Source organism: Patiria miniata, unplaced genomic scaffold, assembly GCF_015706575.1.
Source record: "Patiria miniata isolate m_02_andy unplaced genomic scaffold, ASM1570657v1 HiC_scaffold_29, whole genome shotgun sequence".
Lineage (NCBI taxonomy): Eukaryota > Metazoa > Echinodermata > Asteroidea > Valvatida > Asterinidae > Patiria > Patiria miniata.
The window spans coordinates 19,470,153-19,481,752 of NW_024037068.1; the positions used below are offsets into that span (position 1 = coordinate 19,470,153).

At 42.2% G+C, this 11,600-nt stretch overlaps 2 protein-coding genes across 2 annotated transcripts; one reads left to right on the forward strand and one right to left on the reverse strand.

The window, feature by feature from the left end:
• Window positions 1-1,729: 1,729 nt before the first annotated feature.
• Window positions 1,730-5,707, reverse strand: LOC119736236. The gene is made up of 2 exons (XM_038210273.1): window positions 5,221-5,707; window positions 1,730-4,895 (listed from the first exon to the last, which is right to left on the reverse strand). Exons 1-2 carry the CDS (start codon window positions 5,264-5,266, stop codon window positions 4,336-4,338), a joined length of 606 nt encoding a protein of 201 aa, XP_038066201.1. The 5' UTR covers window positions 5,267-5,707; the 3' UTR covers window positions 1,730-4,335.
• An 842-nt stretch (window positions 5,708-6,549) lies between these two features.
• On the forward strand, window positions 6,550-11,374 carry LOC119736237. The gene is made up of 4 exons (XM_038210274.1): window positions 6,550-8,750; window positions 9,196-9,366; window positions 10,307-10,519; window positions 10,779-11,374. Exons 1-4 carry the CDS (start codon window positions 6,688-6,690, stop codon window positions 11,332-11,334), a joined length of 3,003 nt encoding a protein of 1,000 aa, XP_038066202.1. The 5' UTR covers window positions 6,550-6,687; the 3' UTR covers window positions 11,335-11,374.
• Window positions 11,375-11,600: the final 226 nt, after the last annotated feature.

Here is an 11,600-nt window from a genome sequence, read left to right on the forward strand (position 1 = left end):
ACAACTGTAGTAAACAATATTTTTATTAACAACCCTGGTTAGGCAAACAATATGATTTATAAAATGCACTTTTTTAAAAGACGGCCTTTCAAAAGGACTTTGTTGAATGCTTTTAACTTAACAACTGAGGTTTTATCGCTGATGGTGATGCTTGAAGACAATTGTGACGACCATTCTTGAAATCGCATTTTGGACGAAAGAGGTTTTAGGGTCAATGTGTTTAAATGGAGATATTCTTTGAACGGATTGAGCAATTTCACAAATTTTTTCATCCTAAAGTATCTTATGAAGTTGGCTTTCCAGTAATTATTATATTTGTTGCTACGTATTTTTTAAATATAAAATATAATTTTGGGGGTTTGGTTTCCGATTTTTTTTCTTGACTCACCCTGTACTTTGTTGGCGAGGGTGGACAAGCTTTAACTGTCGTTGTAAAACACATGCTTTCTTACGAACTCCAAACGAAACCTTTTGCCTCTCATGTTACAAACCGATTTACCGACATTCGTAATTTGGGCAAGCCTTTTAATAGCTCTATGTTAAAACTGACTTTCGACTACAATTTACGACAGTGTATATCGTTACAACAGTATAGATCGCTCCTTTTAATCATTATTGACAAACCGGCATGGCCCTGTGCTGATACAATCATGACCGAAAAGCAAAAGGCCAATTATTTTGTTTCGTTCTCCTTTTACATTTTGTCCGCTTTTTAGACGTCAAGCCTGAACTTTGTATGGAATTGAACGGTTCTTTTGCCTTTGCTTACCTATGGGAATGGCATTTCGACTTGTGTCGCGGTGCACGATTACTTGATATGAAAAATATATATATCGATGCATGTTTAATATAACCATGCATCCCTGGCTTGATTGTGCCTTCACTGAGGGTCGCTGTTTTGAAGAGAAAAAAAATATCGATTCATGCGTATCACAGAATAGCAAAGACCCAACCTCGTCGCCAAAACTTACACTGTTTCCAACCTCGTTTCCAACATTAAGCCCTGGGATGGGAACTTGCTTCTTTATCCTGAGTCGGTACCGCAATTTGCAGGGAATCGATTTATATCGTGTACTTGGTGTGGTTGTCTCCAACGTGTACTGCGTGTTTTCACGTTCATTGTAATTCTTTCGTCCACAACCTCTGAAAAAATGTTTTCCTTTTCAATTTGTTCATATTGATATGCAAGGTGATACTGCCCATAGGCTGGATAAGATTGTAACATTTTAACTGTAAACAACATCGTGATTTTTTTAACTCGCGCCGCGATAAATTGACTCTGTGTTTACCCCAGACACCACATACGAACGCATACGCTGATGTAACGCACAGCCAGGCACAAGACTATTCCTCATTTGCAAATGTGTGCAATATTTACATGCATACGATCCAATAGGTTGAGAGAGCAGGTACGTACAACCTGGTACGTACTTGTGACCCAGTACTCCTCTGTGTTGACTGAAGTTTAAGCCCATTCTTATCGCACAATGACAGAAATTTGCTTTCGCAATGGCGGGACTTTCCCTGTGGTTTCCCAGCCCGTTGAAGGATAACAGATAGGCAACATTAAACAATAAATGATTGTTACTTCAGACAAAAATAGTTCTCGCTTTTAGACAAGTGTATCTAAGGACGTAAGTTGAAACTTAACTACAACTTGAAATTACCTAAGTAAAAGATAATAAAGTAATACAAGTGATAATTTGAGAAACTTTGGACAAACTTCAACTTTATTGTAAAATACGTTAACGAATAATCTTCGTTGTTATTGAGGATTCTTACTGTACTTAAAGAACGCAATACATAGACGAACCCAGGAGGTACTTACATGCATTTCTGATCCAATTAAGTTTTATTACGATTTCATAAAACACAAGTGAACAGGTACCTCCTCATCGACGAGTATAATGGCATGAATAAACAGAAATATTGGATTATCTACTAGCAAAACAAAATCGAAAGGACCGAGACAAAAAATGTATATTTCCCCAAAGAATGGTTTCATGGAAAGGTGGTACTGGCAAACAATTTTGGATCAAAAGAGTTGATTTGAGCATGCAATTCTTATTATTTTGATACCAAATTTGCATATATTCGATGAAAATTGGCATAATACGTTAACAAATAATCTTCGTTGTTATTGATGATTCTTACTGTACTTAAAGAACGAAATACATAGACGAACCCAGGAGGTACCTACAGGCATTTCTGATCCAATTAAGTTTTATTAAAATTTCATAAAACACAAGTGAACAGGGACCCCATCGATGAGTATAATGGCATGAATAAACAGAAAAATTGGATTATCTACTAGCAAAACAAAATCGAAAGGACCGAGACAAAAAATGTATATTTCCCCAAAGAATGGTTTCATGGAAAGGTGGTACTGGCAAACAATGAGAAAACAGTATGAGACTAAGGACGTGTACTAAATTAATCTTTTATATTTTTAATCTGCAGTCAGCTCGAAATTATGTCATATTCGCCCAAATGCTTTTCAACCTAACGGGGTAGTTTATATCCATGTGGGGTATGTGTCTTGACTTAGATTGATATAAAAGCGGCTCCCTAAATTTCTCTGATCTGATCGGAGCTGCTAGCAAATTTTACTTCTGACGGTAAGTCCGCGAACCACCGACTATTGTTGCGACACCGCAGACAATGGCACCGCAGACAATGGCACGAAGTCATTCTTTTTTTCGATTTAAACAACAATTCCAATCGTTATTCCTCCATTTTCGCTTGGAGTATAATGGTGCTAGGTACACATCTGGAGCTTTATACTTGAGTTTAGGACAAAGAGGACTTTTCCAAGTGTTGTTTTCAAACATTCCAGGGAAATTATAACAGTATACATTTGGTATTTTTTTCAAGTATTAGGGCCTTGATGATTTTTTTTGTCTTTACATAATTTTCGCAGAGCTTCATGTATACATTTCAATAACTCTTCACTTTACAACATTTTATTTGCGACGAAATAGTGATATAAGAGACTGCTTTACTGGAATTGGTAAGAATCTAGACTTGTTTCTATCACAAGGAGAGCGTACAGAAGGATGTCATTTGTCAGCTTCAACTTTTTGTTTAACTCTTTTCACTAATAATGGCATTGGAAGTTCACACCCACGATTTACAGAACGATCATTATATAAAGTATTTTTGTTTTACATATTTGGAATTACTCCTCAAAATATAAGAACTTTACCGCTAAACCAAAACCAAAAAATACCGTGTTTACCTTGACGGAAACTGTCATCAGAACAAAATAAAAAAAATGCGAAGCACTCAAACCAATGTCAGTGAAAGTTCTGATCAGTCCAAGCCCTCTGCATACTAGAACATGACAAATCCTATAAAGTACTTTTTAACAATCCAATAGTGGAGACAATTAGCTATATAAGCACTTGATTGATAATCTTACTTAAGTTTTATATTTAAAACAAAATACAAACCACCTATATTCAAATATGAGTTATTAATTTCTCAAATATTGTATGAACAACATTTTTTTCTTCAATCAGCAATATTATACAAGCGTAAAACATGTTTACTTTTATTACACTAGAATGATAAAGTTCACTGCCACGGTCATGCTTTTCATGACGGGGCGGGGGGGGGGGCATAGAAGAGTTGATGGTACCTTTTCGTGGACGACCCTAGGGTATTTGGATGTACGCAATCAGTTATCATGCATTCCCACAGGCCATTCAACATGGCATCTGTCTCTTCCAAGACCCCGACTCAGAAAATATGCACAAAGATAACAATTACGGGAGCTTGGTGGTTCTCGTCCCTACTGCTCCCCCTGAAAAGACGCACATGTAAACAAGATGTGACATCTTTGTCACATTCTAACAAGAGACCGAAATTGATAGATTTATATTCTTGAAATTTTGACAGGTTGCATAGGGTGCTTGTGGCACCTCAAGAAAATGAAGCTCAAAGTACCTCAGGACACTAGTTACGTCATTTAATGGCAATGCACGCGATAATTAGTGATGGTCGTGAACACTTTGTCAAACTCTTTTCTGTAGCTATCATTTTAGGATCACAGAGTTACACAGATAAGCCTCGTGATATTATATCTGGACTGATCTCCATATAATTGCATCATAATGTTAAAGTATCTTTCGAGACGTGTGTGCACAAAAATAGGATACAACATTTACATCATTGATCTTTAAAGTTCCTTTTGGGTTTTCGATTAAAGTTGATGATCTATATCGGGTTCAAACTGTACAACCATAGTCGATTCCTATCAACATGGTGAAGAAAGAATATTGGACTTCTCAGTGATTGTACGGGGAAAAAAAATAACGTGGACTGTTCTCACACTCATTCGCTAGTGGGACAATCCTTCAACATCATTTGCTGTTTTTGCACGGCTTTCAGTCTCACGTACACCTCATCCGACTCCTTGCCGTAGCTGTCGTTATCCGAGTCACCGAGGCAGTTGGACTCCGGTAGGGAGTCGTACATCGGTTCTGGTGCATCTCCCACAGCGGCTGGACTCCACCTGTCATCTGGATTTACGTTACCGTAAACCGGGGCCCTGTTTTCCGGGCCTGAGCAGGTGACGCGTTGGCCTGGTTTGGGAGCACCATCAACCAACCCTTGATCCTCCACTGCGGGGAACGGCTGGTAAACAGGATCTTCGAAGTCGCTGTTCGAGTCCAGCTCCAATGGTTCTATATCATCGGTGGTACGGGATCCGGCATTTCTTGGCACTGTTGGAAGCGGTCTATCCAGGTATTCATAGCAGTCGGAAACTGAACGCTCTTTTTTCTTTTTCTTCCTGCGAAACCTTCCGGCCGAGGGGTCTTTCACCTTGATCTTGTACTCGAGACCAGTTACCGGATCCTTGTAAGTCATCTGTCCCTTGACTGGTAGCATTCCTGTCAACAATTTGAAACAAAATACTCACGAGTATCGGTTGGGGGCAAGAAGACACAAGCAAAGCATGACAAGTAATACCGGTATGGATTTTTGCTGCGAGGTGAATGCAGTTGTTAGAATGGGTTTCACTTTTCATCAACACATTTTAAGACCCGTAATTCAGTACTATTCGGGGGCATAAAACAATAAACAATTCAGGTTTACGCCGGTAGGACTGGATTCTCACTCAACACAACCTTAAAAAATCACTGCGCATGCAAAGTTCCTGACGGGAAAAAAAACAACACAACACTTTGACTTTAAAGAAATGGATTCTGAGCTTACCAGTGTTTTGACTGATGGCATTCAACCATGGCGGGGCTTCGGCCATTGTCCTAAACTTGTCCAGATCATTAATTCCTACTGTTATGTCCTGGTGGTCAGTGATGATTTGCACAATATCCAGTTCAAAACATGTCGTGAAATTGTTTTCCAACAGACATCTACCTCGTCAGAGGCAGTCACATGCCAAATGAGGACGTGAACGTGATGTCAGTACATGTTTGTGTCAGAGATCCTACACACATTGCAATGCATTTCGCCACCGAGTCATAACGTCACGGGACTGGAATAGAATGGAGTATGCGCAGAGCGCTAAACAGAAACCGAACCTGATTTGGCACCAACAGTGTCCCGACGGGGCTTTCCAAAACTCAATTTCGTAATTGGGCTGGCCTTTTGAGAATGTTCGGGCCTTGACTTTGGGGACTGAGGCTAAAAAGACTATTTGCAGTGTGAACAAAAGTTAATCAAATGAGAAACTTGTCAATGCATGCTCCTTTTTATGATTAAGAAATAAAATCCTAAAAAAGTGATGGCGTATTGCATGTAATTGGATAATTAAACGCATTGTAAATATTTTTGCAAAAAAAGCCGAAACCCGGACAAAGCCGAGAATTGAATAACATGCATATCGTGTTAGTGGTGCATGCCCATTCTACCCAGAATTATTCTGTCAGTGGTGTTCAATCACTTCATTGAGTATTTGCATATATATGACATTATCACGTGAACGGTGCAAGTTCCGCCATTTTGGACGTACATTACATGTACAATGTACATTGCATTATGCATAACTTTTGTTCTGCGGTATTTGTCACAATCAAAACCTGATTGTTCTCTCAATTGTCTTTGATTAACCTCCCAATAACTGAACACAAAATGAAATATGATGAAATACGCTTGATATGTGTTTCAAACACAGAGGAGAACTGTGCGAAATTTTCCTGAATTTGGTAGTGGGCGTATTTATCACAACGGTCTATGTCAAATCATTTACTAGTTTGCAACTGTTAGCTTCCAATATGGCTTGCGTGTGGGTGACCACTGACCTATGACATTATGTGAAACTCCTCAATACTAAAGGTGAAACTTTAAGCATGTTGTCTTAGTTTCCAAAAAGGATCAAAATTTCACCTTGCAACCCTGTGATACACATAATATACAAAATTCCCTGTTGTGGCCCCACTTTCATGTCAAGGCCGATTCACTGAAATGTACTATTGTGAACACGCAACGAAAAGAAAGCTTCGCCATGGTACAATTGTTATTCAAAGTTGTTTTGGGGTTCTGAGGTTCAGGAAACGGTTGATGTCGAATAAATGTACTAGTGACTGTGCTCGTGCTTTGCTGATGAATGTTCGTATGAATATATAGTGCCTTGGCTGTGCCGATGTGATATCATCACTACATTCCGGTCACACGCCAAATTCAGTTCTTGACTCCTGGTACTTGCTCCATAAAATCAACTCAATGGCGCAGCGATCTTTATTTGGAATAACGCGAGAAGTACTTAAGGATTTATTGACGTGCCGGATATGTTTCGAGATGTACGATGGTTCGACCAGGTTTGCCAAATTTCTGCCGTGTATGCACGGGTTCTGCGTGGTTTGTCTGGCAGGTCTGGCCCGGGATGAGCCGCAGTTCAAGTGCCCGGAATGTCGACGGGATACCCCGGTTCCTGAGAACGGTGTGCAGGGTTTCCCTGATAACTTCATCGCGGGGCAACTCAAGGACCTAGAACACCTGCTTGATGTGAATGTGACCAGACCCCACGGTCTCCACTGTGGGTCGTGTATCTCAGACGGAGGCCCGGCTGTTAGTTTCTGCTCGCACGCCGACTGCGTGACTTTCCTGTGCCACACCTGCGACCAGGCACACCGCACGATGCGTAAATTCGACGACCACGCAGTGTGCGCAATAGAGGATCTGCAAAAGCAGCCTGAGATTCTGCTTCACCGTCACAAGATTCAGTGCGAGCTGCACAAGCACGACTTGACCGTGTTCTGCAACGAGGAGGGTTGCCAACGGCCATTATGTCTGGTGTGTGTACCGACGGCCCACCAGGGTCATCGTGTCGTCGATCTAGATCAAAAATCGTCGGAGGTGAAGGAGGAGTTGCAGAGTCTTGCCCAGGCGGTGGGCGAGAAGACTGCTCCTGTCAAGGAAATCTCAGAGAGAATCGAGTCCGAGATTAGCGAGACCCGGGATCGAAAGGCAAAGATGTCGACCAAGATCTCCAAGATGTTTGGTGAACTACACACGAAGCTTCAGAATAGGAATGATGAGGTCATTTCCGAGCTGGAGAAACGAGCCGAAGAGCGGATACAACATCTTCGTCATCTGGGAAGCAACGCAAGGTCCTTAGTGTCTCAGTTCGAGTCCGCCAGCCAGTTTGCCGAGCGATCCTGCGAAATTGGGAACGCCGTGGACCTTCTTGGAACCAGGGGACAGATTATCTCAAGGCTCCATGAACTAATTGCTTACGACATCAACGCGTCTGAGTCATTCCAACCAGCCGGTAAGGCATTCCTATCTTTGAAAAGTGATCACAATCAGGTGTTGGAGGAATTTGAGAAACTCCTCCCTAGCTTAGGTTGTCTCGACGCGTGCACTGGGGGTACTGTTACGAAGCTGATGTTCACGATAGACTTCCCGGATGATGTCGGATCAACCCTACCTGTCAAGGCTACGCATAAAGTTCGCATATCTTCAGTTGATCCGTCCAGCCCATCCCTTGAGAGTCTTAGCGGTTGTCTCGGGGCGTACTTGCAATCACCAGACGGTAGCACAGTAGAGTGCGTAAACGGCGAGCAATGCGGTGAATTCTACGAGTTACAGTTCCGGCCGTTGGTAGCAGGACCTCATCAGCTGAACATCAGCGTGTCTGGAGTGCCTATCACCGGCAGTCCGTTTCCAGTTGTCGTTGTCGACACCACGTCCTCACCAGTCGACGATGGCCAAGCTGAGCAATCGCAAGACGAGGTCTGCAGTGACTTGACATGGACGGACGCCTTCGTGCAATGCGAGCATAAAATCACCGTCAAGTTCCAAGCCCCTGAGCATCGTCTTCCGCGTGTTAACAATTTGAGCGCCTGGTATTCCATGCCTTGGAACCAGGACCAAGAAGACACTGGATATGCGATCCCGGATAAGCTCACTGCGTCCAACGAGACTGAAGCGCAGATTGTGGAAACCAACGACAGTCAAACCTTCCGTATCGTCTACACACCGCCGGATGCCGGTAAGCTAATTATGTCTGTCTTCATGAACGGTCAGCCCATCGCCAATAGCCCCTTTGTCATCAACGTAAACCCACTGCATCCAGACTCAACCATTGTGTCATCTCATCAACTTGGAAAGTGCCAACCTAACACCGCTGTCCTTGACATGCCATTCAAACTGACACTCCTGACCTGCGATCATCACGGAGAACGGCTGACCACTGGAGGATATAATATCACGGCTTCCGTAACAATTTCTGGGTCATCTGAATCACTACAGCGTCATTGTTTCACCGACAACCGAGATGGCAGGTACGAATTAGTTTCCTTCATTATATCTCGGCCTTGCGAAATAAATTATTTTCCCCTGATGATTGTGGGGCTCGTTAATTAACATGACCCCATTTTGAATGTTAGCATTCGTTTATATTTTATGTCTCTCATGCCTCTTCTGCTTGTTTTAAGCTTCATGACAAATGAATAATTATTTCACGTATAGCTCACCCTCTTCTCATTCCAAAGCGCCTTGGTTCAGTGGTTACGATGTTTGATCCACGTGCCATTGTACATGTGATCGAAACCTGGTGGAAAACATAATGTCTCCTTGGGCAAGCTATTTTACAACAATTGCCTCTCCCAACCCAGGATTATATATGGGTACATGTGAGAGTAGGGACCAGATTGCGACGATCTCGGCTGCAGAAAAGTGATTCTTGGCCTGATCTTGTTTCATGATTTGTCCCTTGTTTGTGTGCAGCCATACAGTAACTATCACACCCCGTTCAGTCAAGCTACATTTCGTCAGCATCACTATCTGTGGGAACCCGGTCAAATCCCCGCTTGAGATCTCAGTGGTGGACAGCCTACCATTCGAAGATCCTCCAACCGGTTTCGAGAAACCGACGGGCTTGGATGTGGACACCAACAGGTGTGTTTTGAATCAAGTGCACAACTTTTTCGGCAAATTTTGTTTCCATTATTGCTTTAACATGTTTATGTTTCCTTGTGAAGGCGTATAGAGTTCCAAATGTATGTGAATTGGAGAATGGAATACAAATGCAATAATCGTAAAAATCGTAAAATTTTCAGCTTAAGGAAGCATTGCCGACAAGATCGGAAAAAAACATTGAAAAAATGTAGCAGTGGCAACTTCTATGATATGCGTTTTTCTATTTCTTTCTTTCTGTTATTTCTAAGCTTTCAAATCTTTCAAATAATAAAGTTTTAAACATTGAACATGGACCAAACTATTTCTCGAAAAAAAAACTCCGTGATGATTTTCACGATTTATGCTGAAACCCTATTTGTAAAGTATGAGGGGGAAAAGGGGTCCTTGGTTTTTTCATTTATTGATCACAAGTTGAATTTTCAGATAGGCTGACCATGAATAAAATCATGAAGGAAGAATTATGAGGGGGAAAAAGGGTCCTTGTTTTTTTCATTTATTGATCACAAGTTGAATTTCAGATAAATTGACCATGAATAAAATCAAAGGAAGAAAGAAAAATGCTGCCGTATGTTGCTAAAGGTAACTTATAAAAAATCAAAACAAAACAAAAATTGTATGTTCCCTGACGCAAATTTCATTTGACAGTTTGTCCTGCGGAGGAAAGAAAGCAATAGTTTTTACTTGTACTGTACATTACCTCTTTTTCGAATGTGTGTTTCTTTTTTGGGCTTTCATTCCTGTCTCCTCACTGTGCAGCCCTCTCCTTGAGTGGTCCTTCAGGGCCTTGACACGGGCAACTCTCATTAAAACAAAATAATAGAGATAATTCAAATTAGGAGCGACATTAAGAATGTCTGACCCCAATACGTATGGATAATCAAGGAAAGCAGTTTCGTTCAATTGTTTGTTCATGTTGCAGCCACACTGTATACGTCGTGGACATGAAAAAGGGCGGCAGAGTTTGCATGTTTGAGAGTGACGACGGCAGTTTCATGTCTGAGTGGGCCATTGGTGAATCCCTCTGCAAGAAATCCTCGCAGATTGCCGTCAACAACGCGCGACAACTGGTGCTGCTGGTGTCGGACTTGAAACTCGTCCTGACCTACAACATCCAGGGATCCATCGTAAGCAAGTAAGTTGTTGAGTTTTTTTTCAATTAACTCCCCTCTGTAAAGTTGCCCTTGAAAATTTGCTGTTACATTTTGTCCTTGGTTAATGTGATTTAGTTTTGCTTTTCATGTTTTTGTTTATTTTGGCATGTTAGTAGCTCTTGTTATGTACTTGCTGACCTCCGGATACGCCATTGCAGACTCAGCTGTGTGTGTGTGTGTTTTTTTTTTTTTTTTTTTTTTTTTTTTGCCTATTTCATAATCAATTATTTATTTCATTAGATGGAAATGTGCTACTGACAACAGAAAACCAGCCAACCTCGCTCTGTCCAGAGAAGGTCACGTGATCGTCGGGGACAGCCAATCACAGGAGTTGTTCATCTATCAGCCAAAGAGCGAGGTCATGGGTCGGATTCAGCTGCCGGAGGGCGCACTTGCCAGGGGGATCAACAACGTCTGCGTGGATCATAACCAGAACCTCCTCGTGGTTACGCACTCAGAGCCCAACAGGATACTACGGTACACCATGACAGGCGCCCTGATCTCCATCTTGGAATCCCCAACCGAATCCTGCCAGCTGGCTGTGGCTTCGACCCCAGAGGGAGCTCTGATCGTCTCCATGCTGCATGGCATCCTGGTCTTGGAGTTCAGCCACGATCTCATGGAGGTGGCTAAGGTCAAGGAGTTCCGAACGGACTACATCTACACCAAGCTGGCGGTGGTCACTGACGGGTGCTTCGTGGCCTTTGACCCGGGGGCGAAACACCTGGCGAAATACAGCTATCAACCTAAACCTTCGGCGAGGAGACGAGAGGTCGATGAAGGGGCGACACCTTAACCCAGAAAAAGGCCGGGTTATTTTGACCATCTCTCAGGCAGATTCCGCCCCCCCCCCCCCATATCTCAGCCATCAAGTGACGACAATTTTTGAAACTCGGTTTCATTAACATACCCAAGAAATTCATGACTGTAGGGAAACGGTTTTGGAATAAAGACTAATTAATTAGTCATATGCACGAATAATTACTGGTCCGTGTACACTACGTATATGATTGGAAAATTCAGTTTGCAACCTTTATGCTGTGGGCAAGCCGTGGTTCGATT

What these genes read in the sequence shown, in the direction of transcription:
- LOC119736236 (XM_038210273.1), bottom strand. Translation starts at nt 5,266, where the DNA reads ATGGCCGAAGCCCCGCCATGGTTGAATGCCATCAGTCAAAACACTG. An exon ending in TGCCATCAGTCAAAACACTG is followed by an intron (nt 4,896 to 5,220) that starts GTAAGCTCAGAA and finishes AATTGTTGACAG; the next exon opens with GAATGCTACCAGTCAAGGGA.
- LOC119736237 (XM_038210274.1), top strand. Translation starts at nt 6,688, where the DNA reads ATGGCGCAGCGATCTTTATTTGGAATAACGCGAGAAGTACTTAAGGAT. An exon ending in ACCGACAACCGAGATGGCAG is followed by an intron (nt 8,751 to 9,195) that starts GTACGAATTAGT and finishes GTTTGTGTGCAG; the next exon opens with CCATACAGTAACTATCACAC. An exon ending in TTGGATGTGGACACCAACAG is followed by an intron (nt 9,367 to 10,306) that starts GTGTGTTTTGAA and finishes TTCATGTTGCAG; the next exon opens with CCACACTGTATACGTCGTGG.